Source organism: Halichoerus grypus, chromosome 8 (genome assembly GCF_964656455.1).
Source record: "Halichoerus grypus chromosome 8, mHalGry1.hap1.1, whole genome shotgun sequence".
In the NCBI taxonomy this organism is placed as follows: Eukaryota; Metazoa; Chordata; class Mammalia; order Carnivora; family Phocidae; genus Halichoerus; species Halichoerus grypus.
Window position 1 is genome coordinate 28,655,335 of NC_135719.1, and position 17,604 is coordinate 28,672,938.

Consider the following 17,604-nt stretch of genomic DNA (forward strand, 5'->3'; position numbering starts at 1 on the left):
CACAATATTAATTAATTAACATTAATTAAAGAAGAAAACCCCCTACATGATCATATTAATTGATGTAGAAAATTTATTTGATAAAATCCAACGTTAATTAATGATAGAAACTCTTAGCAAAAGGAATAGAAGGAAACTTCCTCAACCTGATAAAAGATATCTACTAAAAACCTGCATTAACATCATATTAATGAAAGATTTCTGACTAAGATTGGTAACCAGGAGAGGATGTTCTCTCTTACCATGCCAATTCAACATTGTACTAGAAGTCCCAACTAGTGCAGTAAGTCAAGAAAAACAAAGGCATAGAGGTTGGAAAGGAAGAAAAGAAAACTAGCTCTACTCACAGATGATATGAATGTCTATGAAGAAAATCTGAAGGAATCTACCAAAAAAACCTCATAAATGTAATAAATGAGTGTAGTAATATCACAGGATACAAAGCCAACACAAAAATCAGTCACATTTCTATAAGTAGCCATGTACAATTGCAAACCCAAATTAACACACACATACACACACACACACACACGCTATCATTTACAGTAGCTCCAAATGGATTATTCAGATATAATTTTTTTAAAGATTTAATTTATTTTATTTTTTATTTATTTTTTTAAAGATTTTATTTATTTATTTGACAGAGAGAGACAGAGACAGTGATCGAGGGAACACAAGCAGGGGGGAGTGGGAGAGGGAGAAGCAGGCTTCCCGCCGAGCAGAGAGCCCAATGTGGGGCTCGATCCCAGAACCCTAGGATCATGACCTGAGCTGAAGGCAGACGCTTAATGACTGAGCCACCCAGGCGCCCCAAGATTTATTTTATTTTAGAGAGAGAGAGTGAGAGAGAGTGAGCGCACACATGAGCAGGGGGAGGGGCAGAGAGAGAGGGAGGGGAGAAAGAGAATCTCAAGCAGGCTTCCTGCCCAGCATGGAGCCTGACTTGGGGCTCAATCCCATGACCATGAGATCATGACCTGAGCCAAAATCAAGAGTCAGATACTTAATTGACTGAGCCACCCAGGTGACCCTCAAGTATAAATTTAATAAAACACATATAGGACCTGTATGCTGAAAACTATAAAATGCTGATGAAACAAATAAAAAAAAATCTAAATAAGTGGAGAGACATACTGTATCACTCCAACCCATGGAAAAAGATGTGTTAGAAGACTCAACATTGTAAAGATTTTCATCTTCCCCAAATTCATATACAGATTTAATGTAATACTAATCACAATCCCAGCAGGATATTTTTCAGATACAGATAAGCTGATTCTACAAATTTATATGGGAAAGCAAAAACAAACAAACAAACAAAAACAACCCCAAACTAGAAATACTAAAAAAGAAGAAACTTGGAGGAATGATGCTACTCAATTTTAAGACTTATAAAATGACACTGATCAACAGGGTGATATTGTCAAAAGATGGACACATATTTCAACGGAAAATAACAGAGAATGCAGAAAAAAATACCTACAAAAATAATACTAATTAACTTTTGACAAAGGTTAAAGGATTTCAATGATGAAAGAATAGTTTTTTTCAAGAAATGATATTGGAAAATTGGACATCTATATGCAAATAAACGAACCACTCATCTGTTCCCCATCATGACAGTTTTGCTTTTTGGATAATGTCATATAAATGGAATCATACGGGGTGCCTGGGTGGCTCAGTCAGTTAAGCATCTGCTTTCGGCTCAGATCGTGATCCCTGGGGTTCTGGGATCGAGCCCCGCATCGGGCTCCCTGCTCTGTGGGAAGCCTGCTTCTTCCTCTCCCTTTTACCCCTCCCCCCACTCATGCTCTCTCTCTCTCTCTCTCTTTCAAATAAATAAATAAAATCTTTAAAAAATTTCTAAGAATCTGTAAAACTGTATTTGAAAGTGGTTGTACCATTTTCTGTTGCCACCAACAGTGTATGAACGTTCCATTTGCTCTGCATTTTCACCAGCACTTGGTATTGTCAATACATTTTCTTTTCAACCTTCTAATACATGTGTAGTGGGCTTTTCATTTCCCTGATGGGGTTTGCATTATATTCTTAAAACTGAGAGGATCCTGGTTTACTCCTTGCCTCCCAAAATTGTAGTGGTTGTGTTGAAAATTGCTTGGTAATAATTCATTGTAAATGCATTTAAGACAATTCCTCTCAATAATTCATTATTGACCTAATGTTTACAAAGGTTTTCAAAATTTGAGAGGTGAGTAAAGGGAGATTCAGGGAGGCTGAATTGGAAAATGCCTTTCTGTACATTCACAGAGCAAGACAACTGATGGTGGAGGTTTAGTCTTTTGTTAGCAAGGGCTGGGATTCAAATGGTATTCCCCTGAAACACAACTGGAATTGGACTAGAAAACAGAGTCATTATTCCATTACCCACAGAACTAAAGGTGGGAAGGCAGCAAGAATCCAATTCTCCATAACAATGGAGACAGACTTCTGAGCTAAGGGACAGGGAAAAAACAGGGGACCTGAGAGACAGAAGATCTGAATTTGAACTATGGCTCTGTCATTCAGTACCCTGGACAAGTCCTTTTCCATCCTGAATCCAAGTTTCCTCATATGGTAGATGAAGATTATAATCTTTATGTCACAGTTTACCGTGATGGCAGAATGAGACTGTGTATGTAAAAATGCACAGCACATGGAAGGCAATTAGTAGATGTTAAACTAATGAGTAAATCTTTTTCAGAGCTTGTAAAGATGAAGAAGTTGAATATACTTTGCTTTGGGTTTCATATAATTGTTTCTTATTTCAATTAGCCAACCTGAACTGAATGCCAGGAAGCGGATGTCTTTCTGTCTAACCTCTTCTCTGATGACATCATTCAACTCATGAATTTAGAGTTTTATACCTAGGGAAACTACCCACCAAGGGTGAGGTAGAATAAAGACAGATTCAGATATGTCAGGACTCAAAATTTCTAACTGCAGTGCACACTTTCTTAAGAAGATACTGAGACTTGTCACAATAGATGCTCTGGGAAACCCCAGGGCTGGGATTCAGACATGTCTCGGTCTGTATTCTAGCCCCACCCATTACAAACTGGAGGCAAGTCAATTAATCTCTCTGAGCATTCATTGCCTAATTTATAAAGTGGGGATAATGTATGCAAGGCAGGTAGGTGCTCAGCAGACATTCATTTCTTCCTTTCTCTCCTCCTCAGCTGTGCCCAGCACAATCAATGAGCCATTTTTGTGCACCATTTCCACAGGACTAGGCTCTGGAGGTCAGGCCACAGAGTAGAAAATGTAGTATCCTTGGTGTAAAAACTAACAGAAGGGATTTGCTCCACAATCAGAGAGACTCCTAAAAGCCCCAAAGCGCTCAAGACTCAAAGAAATTAATTGCTAAGGGTGGAATATCAGGCATGGAGATGAGTCAGTGGGAAATCTGGGAGAAGGAACACATTTCAGATGTCTGGAATGGGCCTTTACAACACACCCTATAGGCAGCAGGCATGCCAACTTACAGAAGAAGTGTGACAATGTCTTAATAAATGTTATTTTTACTGTTGTAAAAGTACCCCTTTCCAAACACCTTCAGATTTGTGATTTTACCACTCCATACCAGTAACATCTGAGTATGTAGCAGACTGCTTTAGTGTCTACAGATCCTTCCACTCCTGTGTACTTGTCCCTTTGCAATGTGACTTTGCCCCTCCTCCCATCAAGGGTGGAGTCTACCTCTCTGCCTTGAGGTCGGCTTGACCATGTGATTTGTTTTGGCCAATGGGACATTAGTAAAGGGATGCAATCAGAGGCTTGCGAAGCCCCAGCAAATCAGGGGCTGTCCTCTCTTCCAGCCCTGAGACTGTATTGTAAGGAGCCTGGATCTCCTCAAAGATAAAAATCCATGTGGACAGAGGCCCAGGGAGAGGTAGTTCTCAGCCTCAGAACTGTGATGTGAGACTATCTTGGACTATCTAGCCCCACTGAGACCAACTGCCAGATGACTGCAACTCCTCAAGTGGCACCAGGCAATTCCAGTGAGCTCCAGAACGTGAGCAAACCCGGTGGATGCTGCCTGGCAGGGATGTTACTACCAAATGCATTTTACGGATGAGCAAAACTGAGGCTCAGAGAGCTTGTGAGACATGCCCAACATTACATGCCCAGCTTGGGACTATAACACAGTGCATTTAAGTCTGGGTCTCTGGTCAGGGTCCATCAGGCAAGGCCCTCTTACTTGCTCTCCTTTCGCGGTTGCCTTGAAACTAGATGAAGTGCCCAGAGGCCTTCACTAATTGCTGTCAGAGATTTTTTTTTAATCACTTTTGGAACAAATAACTAGGTTCTTCTGATTGCACACCCTCTTTTCCCAGAGTGTGTAGGGCCTGGGGCTGCACGTGCAAGTGGAGGATGAGCAACCAGACTTAGGGTGGAGGTGTTTCCTTATTTCCTCCCTGTCTTCCTGCTGGGGAGCATCCCTCTCCCCTTGCTCCTCACGTGGGTTCGAGCACCCGCAGGATGGCAAGGATGGTGATGGTCAGACAGGGCTATAAAAGCCCCAGCAGCAGCCCTTCCGGAGGGGTGCATTCCACGTGTGGTATCTCAGCGGGTCCCCGGAACAGCAGTAACAGTGGCAGCCCCAGCACAGAACATCTGATTTCTCTTATTTTGGCTATGGGGAAATGGCTACATTTTGATTTGCAAGCATCAGAGGGAAATCGTCCAGCACTTGTGCCCTGCTCAGAAGCACCTGCCTCTGCCTGGGCTCGGCTCTTCACTGTCGATGTCTGTGGGCGCCGTTGTCTGTCTTTCTCGTGTATCTGGAGTACAACAGGAAGCCCATACCCACCTTGCCTTCCTGGGGCCTTCCAGGGTGCCCTGCTCTGTGATCATGTACTTGGGGGCACCAGCCCTAAGCAGCCTGTCCATGGTGGCTATCGGGCTGGTAGCCTGCCCTGCCTGGATGCCAACCTGGTCTACACCCATCTCCTTGGGCGAGCAGTGGACATGCATCTCTGCCTCCAGGGTTTCTTGCCGGGGTTCTGCCAGTGAGCCTGGGGGCCAGCCGCTGTGAGTTGTACAGGAAGAAGAAAGAAAGAGGGCCAAGCTCATCCTTGAGTCTGCCCTTTCAACCTCTCCAGATACTTAACCTCGTAGTGTTCTGGGAAAGTGATGGGTTTACAAAATGACACCAGGCCAGTGTCCATGTCAGGGAGCAGCAGAATGGGGTCTGTCCCCACCTGTGCCAGTACCAGGGGCCAGAAGCTGGGCAGGGAGCAGGACAGAGAGAAGGGCCAGAGCTGCTGGAACTGCTACACTTGTCCCTCGTCCCTGGGAACCAGGTTTCCAAATGAGTCAGGTGTGGGAGGGAACACAAAGAAAGCCACGTTAGTCTTTGTAACCATCATACTTGCAAACTCATTCTCTCTTGACTAGCTCTCTCCTATCCCCAGGATGAAATCTGGAAAATCTGTGTGTCACTTCTCTTCTGTTCCATGGGCTACCAGGCCCCAGCCATGCCTCTGTTTCTCATGTCCCTGCTCCTCACTCTCTGGCTACTGTCTGTGGCTCCCCATGGGGTTGGTACAAAGTCCTTCTTGACTCTTCTTTTGGGTGCTCACTGGGCTTGGTGGAGGTCCAAATGCTGACCCTGTTTCTATGGAAGTGCTTTTGGGGGTCTTCAGGCCTTCCCACAGCTGTCTCTGCCCTCAGTTCCCTGGACAGAGGTGGTGGCACCCCAAGCTGGTGGCTTGTGACCACCCTTTTGGCCTGGCTTCTGGGGTTTACCCTTGTTGTTGGCAGAGTCCTCCTCCTGAAGACGGCCCATCTCAGGCCTCGTCCCAGGGTTCAATCCTGGTGCTCGGGAAGCATGCATTGCCCCTAGGACTCCATAACCCCCCCATGGCTCTGAGGACCTGGGAGCTGGCCAGCCTCAGCCTTCGGAGCCTTGGGGCAGACATCAGGTACCAGTCTCTAAGGCCCTCAAGCCCCAGGGATGCCTCACATCTCTCAGCAAAACGTGAGGAGGGAAACCTCTTCCCTTTGCCCAGGGAAGACAGAGGCAAGATGCAGAGGTACTGGTAACTCACGGAAAAGATGTCTCTCTTCTGGATTTCTGAACCCCAAGGGAAGGTGGGACCCCCATGGCAGGGGAGCCCTTCCTGGACGGAAGAAACATACTGGTATTCTCTGCTAGCTTGACTGCATGAGAGCGATCCAGAACGAAGGGAAATGTACAAAGACCCAGTGACAGAGACTAAAAGCTGGTGTCTCATGTATAGCACACACACGTTTACAAAACTAACATGTCAGAACCAAAATAGCCTTGTTTCTAGCAGCTCCTTGCCTCCTTTTGTGATTTACCTGCTGCTGTGGGATCTGGGTGACCAACCAGAGCCCAAACACGGCCCTGTGGGCTACAGACATCAGGACAGACACCTCTGAGCCCTGGCATGGGAGGGACCATGGGGGCAGGATTCGAGCTCTTGGAACCATGAACAATTCAGGAGAAACTAGCCATGAGGACTTGGGACACCATCTTGAAGAGAATTTCCTTGCTGTGGTCTGTGCAAATGGACGGCAAATGGGGGTACTCCTAAGGTCCTGGCAGGTGTCAGAGTCCCCACCTGCCTTGAGTGTTGTCCACCCCTTTCCAACACCTTCCCCGATGGAAGAGGATGCTGGCAGCTCATGTGATGCTTGTCTGCTCCTCAAACCTTCTGGTCCAAGTTGTAGTGGAGGGGACTAAAAAAAACCCCAAGGGATCCTGAGAGGAGGCGGGACGTTTGGAGGTGTGTGATCAGTACAGTTGGGTTGGCAGGGCTCAGCAACACCAGAGCACTCTTCTTGGGAGCTGGGCAGAGTGAGTAGCTGCGCCAATGCCTTCTGTCTCTCCCCCGTTTCCCCAAAGCGTAAGGGAACAACAGAGAACAGAGCTGCTGCCCATCACCAAGGAGGCCTCTCTGCAGTGGTCCTGCCCCGACTGAGCTGGCAAACCTGGGTCCCGTGGGAGGGAGATGGGCATGAACACCAGACACCCCACTCCTTCCGCCCCCACTCAGCTCCGGGCCCTCCTGGGTTCCAGGGAGCAGGAGCGGAAGCTGAGGCCTGATCAGCTGTGTGACCACGGGCCAAGTGCCTCCTGGATGGGAGGACTCAGTGGACACAGTATATGGTGATGGCCACATATTATTTTACCCCCTACCCCCTCACCCCCAAAGACACACTGGGCTAGAGTCAATCCACGTGCATCTATGGAGTGTCTGCCCTGTGGCAGGTGGCAGAGAGGCAACGATGAAAGGGATGCTAAGGAATTCTTCACACACATCTCAGGCATGACTCAGCATGGAAAAGCAGAGTGTGGAGTTTTCAGGACTGGACTGAGTCTTCAGAATATGTGTCCCCAAAGATAGACTTTGGTGCGGACACGTGACATTGTTAAACTAAAGTGACAAAACCACCCTGTGGGAATCGTGTTGATGGGTTTCCATACCAGAGGGCTCATCTTTGAGGGTCCTCGATATAGTGCCCAGCCTGGGAAGCCCCCACACCTGGCTGCTGGTGGCTGAGGACCCCTGAGGCGGAGGTATGGGGCCAGGACATACTGCCAACATGGGCTCTCTACTGGGGTCTGATCCCTTCTGGGATCTTCTCAGTGTCAATGCTCAGGCTTTCTTATGTTTGCCTGAGACTTTTTCTAGGGGTGACAACTTGTCTCTCGGCTTCCATTAAGTATGAACGAAAGCACACATGTGCCTTTCAACTGCTGGGGCCACAGGTTGGGTGGCTGCCTTGTTGGGCCACACGCTTTATTCTCACGCTGGGACATTTCAGTTGTGTCTGCAGGAACAAGCCGCTCCCTGCACGTGGACAGGAAGGCGCACGGCACCTCTGATGCTCACGCTGTGCTCACTTAGTGACCTTTTGCTCTCAGCGTGACTTCTTGAAGCCAGAAATTAAATGGATACTTGGAAAAAGTCCAAACCCGGCAGCTTGAGGCTTCTGAGCCAGGTGAGTGCAACAGCAGTGTGAAGGGCCTACCACGTCACACGCCCCCTACAAAGGCTGACTGTCCAGCGAGTCCCCTTCCCACTGCAGCCTGCAATGGGGAAGGGGCGACACTTGCAACCTCCGTGCCTCTACCTGCAAAATGTACGTGCAAGCTGTGTAAAATTTCCCCCAAATATCTGGCAGGGGTCCAGCCCTGCCCCACAACTCTGCCCTGTGTCCTTGAGGAGAATCTAATGTCTGAAAGCGGGAACCTTTGTATCTCCCCGAGCCTGGGGTTACCACGTGCTCCCTCGAAGAACTTCCCATGCTGGGCGGCCAGGAGATTAAGGTGAGCACCGGGGAGGGTGAGGGGCCGCACTTACCCCCCGCCTGTGCCACCGTTCTTGCTGAAGTGCGTGCGTGGCTCGCTGGACGCCAATTTCAGCAGCTCCGTCCACTCCCGCTCCCATTCCTCCTCGGTGTACAGCAGCCCTGACTGGCACAATGGAAGCCGGCTCAGGAGGTGGTGGCCGGGCCTCCTTGCCCGCCCCCGTGCAGGTGAGCCTGGCAGCCCCGCAGGACCCCCGACCCCCCGGCTCAGTGCAAGCCCGACCAGCGCCCAGGCTGGGCACGCCTGCTAGTAGCCGCTGACTCTCCCCGTTTGCTCTCAACCACATTTCTTCAGAACCCCCCAATCTCCAATTTCAATGCTGTGGGGAGGGGTCCACCCAGCAGCAAGGGTCCTGCCAGCGGGGTGTGAATGACCAGACATTAATCTGCATACACCAAACTCAGGGCTGAGCACTGAAAAGTTTAAAGAGATGATGGGCCAACTTCAGTCTGAAAGCAGGCAGATCCTTGTAGGACAGCAAAGTGATAACGTCCCCCATCGTCGGGATGGTGGGATTCTCTTTGGATTGAGAACATACACAGGAGCGGGGCTGTAGGCTGTGCCAGAACCACCTTGCGGCTACACCCGGCCTTCCAGTCACCACCAGTAGTGACCACACATAGGGGGCTGTATAATTCGTCCTCAAGCCAGGACACCTTTCGACAGTGAAGGTGGTTGGTTTTCATAATTATGCAAGGACAGGCGGTGTGAGTAGACATAGAGTCACTGTGTGCCCGGGGCTGAGCTTTTGTAATGGGCACCTCTTCAGTTGGTTTAAATGAGGGAGGCCTTCCTAGTCCCAGAAGCCATTGCTGTCTGATCTCGCAAGACGGACTTGGCCTTGGGGCCCAGCTCTGGACTCCACCTGTGGCCCATGGCTGCGCTTGGTATGGGTCTCGGGCTCTGGACACACCAGCGGGTACCAACCTCCTTGTTCTGCTGCGTCTGCTGCCACCTCCACCTCCGCTTTAGGGCTTCTCTTTCAGCTCCTGTCCTCATCATTGTGTAGAGAGCTTTCCGTAACACAAGGTCCCGGTCGTGAAACCCCCACATTCCTGCAGCAGGAGAGAGACAGGATGTGAGGACGGGGACAAGCCAGGAGGCCACTCAAACCACCACAACTTACCGGGACCAGCCTCCCGCATCTGCACAAAGATAACGCATCAGTCAGCTATTCATTTCTCACGATTAGCTAGCCATTCCCCTCTGTTCTCTTTCCCCATTTCCCATTGAAGCAAGCTGGTGAATGAAGGAGTATGCCCCTTTCTCAGAGAAAAAACAGTGGGTGAGATCACATGCTGCGTCTCCCTGGGACCCTTGGCCAGCTACTTTCAATCTCTCAGGTTTGCTTTGAGGGACCTAATGTTCACTGTCCAACTCTTGTATTTGAGTGAGAGATAGTCTCTGTGGATAAGCTGGTGACGTGTCCTCACACAGGGCCTCAAGCCAGGATGGCAATCAGACCCTGGCTTCATCTAGGCTTCACCTAGACATCTGATGTCTCAGCCCTAAGGCATCTTGACCTCCTGAGACACAGAGCATCAGTGGGAACCACGGCAAACATCTGGACCCAAGAGTAAGTACCTGTTTTGGGGGGAGGTCTTTCTCCCTTACCCCCTCCCCAGCCTGTGCTGGGTGTTGAGGGGTTATATAAGGAACATCAGCCATCTCTGAGTACATTCGTGGGACACCTCAGATGTGGTCAAGAGACCCAACAAATGGAAGAAATAGTAATGAGAAGTGCAGGTCTGGCTATGGGGAAAGAATGGGGGAATCCATCCATCCATCCATTTAATTAAATGGCATTAATTCCACTTAATTAATTCCAAACTTATTTCATAATAGGGGTGAGACACCATTCTCGGTTTTGGGAATACCCACAGCAGCAATCAGGACAGACTAAGTTCCTAAAATCTCACAGAGGGCACACTGAGGGAAGAGGAAGCAGCCATCGACTTAGCACATGGCATACGCTGTCAGGGGTAGAGCACCACACAGAGAGATGAAGCAGGACAGGGTGTTGGGCGGCAGTGGTCATGGCATGAATGGAGACATCAGGGTCTAGACTCGAGAGGGTGAAGGAGGGAGCTGAGTTGCCAGCCCAGGCAGAGGGGAAGGCAGGGGTCAGCCCCAAGGGGCGCCCATGAGTCATACTTGAGAAAGAGCAAGTGGGAAAGGTGGCTGGAGGGAGGATCCAGGGGACAAGGTGGAGAGTGAAAAGGTGGACTTTTAAATGAGCTGGGAGCCTCTGGAGAGCTTTTAAAAGAGGAGTGACCTGCACTGACCTAATCTTTAAAGACTCAATCTGGCCACGCATCCTTTCGTGCAAAGATATGCAATAAGCAGGGGCTGCTATGGGCTTTCCATCAAGTGAGGCTTTTGCCTTTTTTTACAACATAGATGAGGGAAGTGGCCATTCATGCTCCTTTTATAAACAGGCCAAGCTGATGTTACTCATCCCTCAGCCCTGCCTGCAGTGGCCTCTTGGGACTCTCCCAGGCATGGTAAGTCCAGCCTCAGTTCCCCCGGCTCCATGTTTGGCTCTCTCTTGCAGGAAGGGTCTCCTTGCCCCATAAATGTTTGCTTGCAAGCTTGGCTCTACGATTACTGTCATTTCTGTGGGTGTCCCACAACCCTAGGTCAAGAAGCATTGCTGGTCAGTGTGGCATGGCTCCTTTGAACGGTCAGGTCAAACAGCTAAACCCCATGAAAGGAAAACAAAGTCCCAGGAGGAAAGAACCACCTGGCGATGAGCTCCAGACCCCACTATGGCCTCGCCGGAGCAAGGCTGGCCCACAGGATGCTTTCTCTTCTCAGGCAGACGGGAGCCCCACTACACTCCCTGGGAAAATGCCTGTCCTCAGACCAGACCGCGGTGGCACGTGGCCTGATTTGTGGCTTTGCTCACCTGTAATGGTGCACACTGCAGTTTCTGAAGGACAAAGGCATTTCCCTTTGTACGAGGCTGATGTGTGACACAGATGAGAGATTTCTTCTTTTATGTCCTTTCCAGGTTTTACACACCAACAAGGTGAAAATGTCCCACAATAGGGGACTAGTTTATACATTATGATGAAATACGACACAACTACCAAAAACATGTTTTTGAAGAACAATAGCATGGGAAATTCACGATAGAATTTTAAGGGGAAAATGCTGGATTCCGCACGGCGAACATTGTGCGGTCATAATTTCACTGGAAGAAAAGGCAAAAGATAATATGCCAAAACATTAAAAGTGGCCACTGCTGGGTGGTGGGATTGTTGATTTTTATTTTCCTACCGTGATGAATGTGAAACACGTTTGCAATGCCAACAAACAGAAATGTGTTCGTTGTGAAATGGAAGGCAAGCAGGGACGTGGGAGCCTTTGTGTTCCCCACCACCCGTTGCCACGCCTGCAGAATGCGGAATGTTCCCCTTGCTCTGGGGCTCCATTCTCCCCCGAGCCTCTCAGGCCCCCTCCCAGACCCCATGCATTTCACCTCTGTGGGTTTTAGTCTCACCTCTGTCCACCTCTTGCTGAACAGGCCTCACTACAGGGCCGAAGAGAGGTTTGGGGTCCGGCCCTTGCTCTGGGTCCCAGCATCAACCGTGTTTACCTGGGGAGGTGAGTTTGACCAATATTCTTGGTCAAACTCGCCAACTAAGAATATTCTTATCTTAGGGTCCCATCTGTGGAGAGAGACCCTTTATTCTAGGACTCAGGAGGATAGCTGGCTCTGAGGCCTGGGTCCCTGGCACAAATCCAGTCCTGTCTGTCAAAACTGATTCGGCTCTGTGTATAGAAGGATGGATCTAGAAGGAGTAATTGAGCTTCCAGAAAGTCTGCCATGACCCCTCAGTTATTCAAATAGTGCCAGCAATGCTTGTGCACCTGCCGGTATGGGTTTTTGCAGCCTGGAAGCTCACATCTCTGCGGAAGTCTGCTGACTTCCCTGTTGTATATTTGGACTATGCTGATTTGCCTGTGATTTCACCAACTATGTCTTTTTGTCAGTCCCCAGGTGATCCCCCTGTTTCAACAATAAAAATCAACAATCCCACCACCCAGCAATGGCCACTTTTAATGCTTGGGCGTATTATCTTTTGCCTATCCTTCCAGTGAAATTATGATCTCACTATGTTCACAGTGTGGAATTCAGCATTTTTCTTCCTAAAATTCTACTCAACCTATGTCTTTTTCTCAGTACCCAAGTGATTCCCCTACGATTTATCCAAGTGATTGACCCAAAAACTATGTCTTTTTGTCAGTCCAAGTGCATGGACTGCTATCAATGTGGTGGCCCCACACCATCCAACCTAATGTACTGCTCCCCAAACTTCCTGCTCAAGCCCAACCGAGCTCAGCCCTGCTTCCAAAGATCCTGTTAATTCCTGCCTTCCTTCCATGGAGTCTCCCTACCTGGGATGTCTTCTTTTAAAATCTTTCGAGTCCTTCAGATCTCACCTCCTCCAGGAAGTCCTCTACACTATAATCTCTAATTCCCATCCCTGCCGCTCATGATTAGGCCCCTTCTATTATATCAGGTCTTTTCTCACGTGTGCTCTGTGTCCCCACCAAGCCTGTCAGCTGCTTGACCAGAAGGGCTAGATTGTTGGCTACATCCCTTGGGGACTGTTCCAGATGAGTGATGTGCATGGCTCTACTTAACATATGTCTGCCCTGAGCAGAACCAGCCTGGGGCACTGCCACCCTGTCTCTGCTGCGGAGCTTACCCAGAGAGGCTGCGTGTAAAAGGCAGTTCCCGTCCCCTGTAGTGGCCAAAGGAAGAAGCCGTTTACAGCTCGTGCACACAGTGGACCACCAGTTCAGGCGACCTGAAATAGAAACTCACTTTAGAAGAGAATCCCAGAATAGATCGTTAAGTGTTTCCTAAGTAAGCATAAACATCAGCAGATGATTTTTGAGAGGTTCTAGAGAACTTCAGTGGGAAGGTAGAGCATTATGGCTACTTTTAAATAAAATATAGATTTTTTCCCCTCTAAAATAAGAGATGACCAAATCCTCCCATTAATTAGCAAGAGGATTAAGAAACCCAAGGGTGAAGGCTTTTCTCCTTGAATCTGGGACCATTTTACACAAAAAATAAAGTTTATCTTTGTGCAATCTCCTTGAACACAGTTTCCCCTTCTGGAAGTTATTTGTTTGTTTTGCACCATCCTTTTTTGATGCATACATACCTCCGAAAGTATGGTTTATGTTTAATTTAACAGATCAAAATCATTATAGCTACTTAGATATATTCCTGTTAAATCTCATTAACACATCTTGAGACTTCTGCTTCCAGGAAGAGGGAGCAGACATACTTTCCCCTATTCTTGTACTAAGTACAACTAAAAATCCTGGACATCATGTATAAAATAACACAGGAAGACTGAAAAGTGGAGAGAAGAGGCAGACTGACCAGGAAACTTGGGATCTGAGAAACAGCATGGTAGTAGGCTCCCTGGAATTTCTTTTTTGCCCCCAAATCCTAGACCAGGTACTGCAGAAGTTGGGAACCTGGAGACACCAATGGGGGTAGACAAAGGAACCATGCTCTCTCTAGACAGGATATCAGGAAAGGGGCAGCTTAGGAAGATAGACAATAACTGCTCTATTTCAGTGAAATGCCACAGAAGAAATTGTAACTCATTATCATCCCTGCTGGCAGAGGCCAAGTGGGGAGCCAAAACTTCCAACCTTACCGGGCAGTAATGAGTCACTCACCACCCGCTCCCCCAGTGCCAGATGGTGTCAGAGAAGGCTAAGCACACAGCCAGTACTTCAGCCCTGCTGGGGGGTAAGCTGGACTCCACCCCCTACCAACTGAGAACATATGGGGAGCCTGGCCTTTCCCACCCATCTGGTGGTAAGAAGGTCCCATGCTCCCTCCCAGCAGTACCAGGAAGCCCATTCCTCCACAGGCGTCCAACAGAGCAGAGCAGAGAACCTGTGCCTCCACCCTTATCTGGCAGTTATTACCAATCTAGAATTCCAGACCTCAGATGAACCGAAAGGGAGAATCCATCGGACCTGCAGTAGAGAATACTAAAAGGATTCGGTAAAGAATACTTCAGAGTGCACAAAAGTAATAAAGGGGCTTGAAAGGGCAAGTATGTTGGTAAATGGAAATAAATATTGGCTGTTTAAAGCAATATCAGAAATGCCCTTTTTTGAGGATTAAAGTATATGTAGAATTAAAACACATGACAGCAATAACACAAAACACGGGAATGTGTAATAAATGACATAAATCCAAAAATCCTTACATTGACCAGGAAGTGGTAAAAGTGCCAACTTATGGTAAATTCTAATAGCTCGAAGGTACATTTTGGAAACTGTAGAGTAACCACTAAAGGAATAATAAAAGAATGTATAACTGACAAGCTAGTAGAGGGGAAACCAGAATAATAAACATTCTTAAATAATTCAAAAGAATAAGAGAGGAAAAAAGAGACACAATAACACACAAAAAATAAACAGCAAGATAACAGATTTAAACCAAAATATACCAGCATTTATATTAAATGTGAGTGAACTAAATACTTTAATTAAAAGACAGATTGCCAGCCTTGCTTAAAAAAACAAGTATATGCTGCTGACAGAAGACACCATAAATATAATGACACAGAAATTTAACAGTAACTAGGTAGACAAAGACACACCATTCAAAAACTAAGCAAAAACAAAGTTGGTGAAGTCCTATCGATATCAGATGAAGGTGAACAGGATAAAGAGGGATACTTCATAATGATAACACAGTAAAGTCAAATGGAATATAACCATTCCATGTCACATGGAATATTTTCCAAAATTGACCACATAATGGGCCATAAAAAAGTGTCAACAAATTTCAAAGGATTTGAAATAATTTACACTATGTGCTCTGGCTATACTAAAAATAAGCTAGAAATCAATGAGATAACCAAGAAAAGTAGTCAGCTTGGCCTGCCATAACAAAATACCACAGACTGGGTAGCTTAAACAACAGACATTTATTTCTCACAGTTGTGGAGGCTGGAAGTCCCAGATTGAAGTGCTGGCTGATTTGGTTCCTGGTGAGAACTCTCTTCTAGGTTTGCAGGTGGCCCCCTTCTTGCTGTGTCCTCATATGGTGGACAGTGAGCTCTGTTCTCTTCCTCCTCTTATAAGGACACTAATCCCATCACGGGGCCCCATCCTCACGATTTTATCTAAACTTAATTACCTTTCAAAGGCCCTACCACCAAATACCATCACACTAAGGATCAGAGTGCCCCCATATGGATTTGGGGGGGGACACAAACATTCAATCCATAACAGTACCTTAAGACAGTTTGTTTACTGAATATGGCTGTCCCCAAAAGCAACCATCCCCTCTCAACTGCTTCCTAGGTAATGAGCAAGATGAACAGGACTAGGGGTTATATAGACCTGTTTTGAAAATTCAATTCCTCCCTGGCCATTTCTGACCATGTTGCTTTTTTCTTGTCTGTAATGGCATCCCCAGGCTGGCCTGTTTAGCACACTTTGTGGGTGGTGGTTTAACCAAAAGGGAAACTAGGGGATTCAGACTTAATTATGGTTCAGTTTTATAAAAACGCTTTTGTCCCTTTATGGCTGACCTTCGTGGATGAGAGGTCAAGCTGTGATTAGGAAGTGACTGAGAACAAAGGGTAAGTTACAGGCACTGTGGTGGTGGCGTTTGACAATTTTGTGAGGGAAGACAGGAAGCAACAACCCAGCATGTGGGGAAGGAACATCTTAGACCCCAGAACATATCAGGGAGGTGGTACACTGATCACGTTTTATTTCTCAGGACCACCCAGTAGGCTTCCACAAGAAGAAAAATGCTCCCATGGGATCTCCCAAATGCCGCACATGCCTCAAATGTAACAGTATCCTTCTCCTGTGATCCAGAAGTCCCAGGTTTTCTGCCAGCATCCATGAAACCACAAAAGGCAAGTTTATTAGCTTTCAAGCAGAGTAAAATTTTGGACATCTCACAGTTCTTGGCACAAAACAGAGTTTTTCTAGAAGCCTCATAAAATACAAAGTTTATCTGGATGATAATCTTGCCAGGTAGAGTATTCTTGGTTGTAGGTTTTTTTCCTTTCAGTGCTTTGAATATATCATGCCACTGTATGGTCTTTGTAACATAGATTTTTAATTTGGGGAATGGAATATAATAGCCACCTCTTGGGGCCTTTAACTTTTTGTGGAATTTCAGTCAAATGAGAACGTTTATAACAGATATTTTCAAGAAGTTGTGAAAATATTTAATTGAATTTTTTTTTTTTTAAGAAAGAGAATTATACTAATAGGATTGGAAAGTTGGAGGGGCATTGCATTATTTACATTCCAGCAAGCCATCTGTTATTATTAAGAATTAATCTTAACAAAGGGTGTTACTGCTTTCAGTAATCAATAATGAAATATGAAGGGCAAGAACTGAAGTATTGCTGGAAGTTAAGGCCCTCAAAAGTACATTTAGTTCAGAGTTGGAGAGTTACTGTCTAACAGATTACCACATTAACAAGGCTTAATATAATAAACCGTGTCAGTAATGTGTTTGAGCTGGATAATGATCTGCTCTACAGTGCTTTTTGGTTAAGATTCAGTAACTGCATTTTAATAAGTGGTTTTACTAATATAACATAACTGTATCCTTAATTCTAAATGAAAAACATGTATTGAAATTAACACTACAAAATTAAATGGACAAGCCTCTATTAATGATGATGCTAATGCTTATGCTAACAAATTGGCGTATTCTGACCACTTGCAAGTCATCTTATTAAAGCTAAATGAGAAAGGCAATTAAGGGCCTTAACTGACTGTGCCCCTGGATCACCGGTCAGAGACATAACTGGAAATAACATGCCATCACTTGGTAACTTCTTTTTTTCTAGGTTGTGAAATAGCAACCCGTCTCACCTGACTTTTTCCAAGGCCTTTTAATAAACCTCCAGGCTGGGAGATATTAAAACTGGGTTGCCACAAAATGGAAGAAAAATGACAAGATTCTTGCTTGCATGGCATAAGAGAGTAGCTGTAACACCTGAAAGCCCAACACATTTAATGTTAAAGTGGGATGGCCCCATGCATCCTCTGAAGCTGTTCCAAGACCCAGTGGGTGCAGGGGTATGAATAGAGAAACAGGGGAAGGAATATGCTAATGAGGAGGTGATCTGCATTAATGGGCAGACCCTGTGGTTTGCCCATCCAATAGCTTTCCCCTCCCATCCTTGCTCACAGAACCCTGCTGTGACAAATTCCTTCCCTGCATTCCATGCTCC

The 17,604-nt window shown here is 46.7% G+C and overlaps 1 protein-coding gene across 3 annotated transcripts in view; it reads right to left on the minus strand.

Annotated features, from left to right (window-relative positions):
• Nucleotides 1-17,604, minus strand: part of OTUD7A (OTU deubiquitinase 7A) — a 367,779-nt gene that overhangs the window by 40,547 nt on the left and 309,628 nt on the right. For all 3 annotated transcript variants that reach the window (XM_078078987.1, XM_078078988.1, XM_078078989.1), the window contains 3 exons: nt 13,060-13,161; nt 9,269-9,396; nt 8,334-8,446 (listed from right to left, as the gene is read on the minus strand). In XM_078078987.1, the coding sequence (XP_077935113.1) occupies nt 8,334-8,446; nt 9,269-9,396; nt 13,060-13,161 (343 nt within the window). The remainder of the gene's footprint in view (nt 1-8,333; nt 8,447-9,268; nt 9,397-13,059; nt 13,162-17,604) is intronic.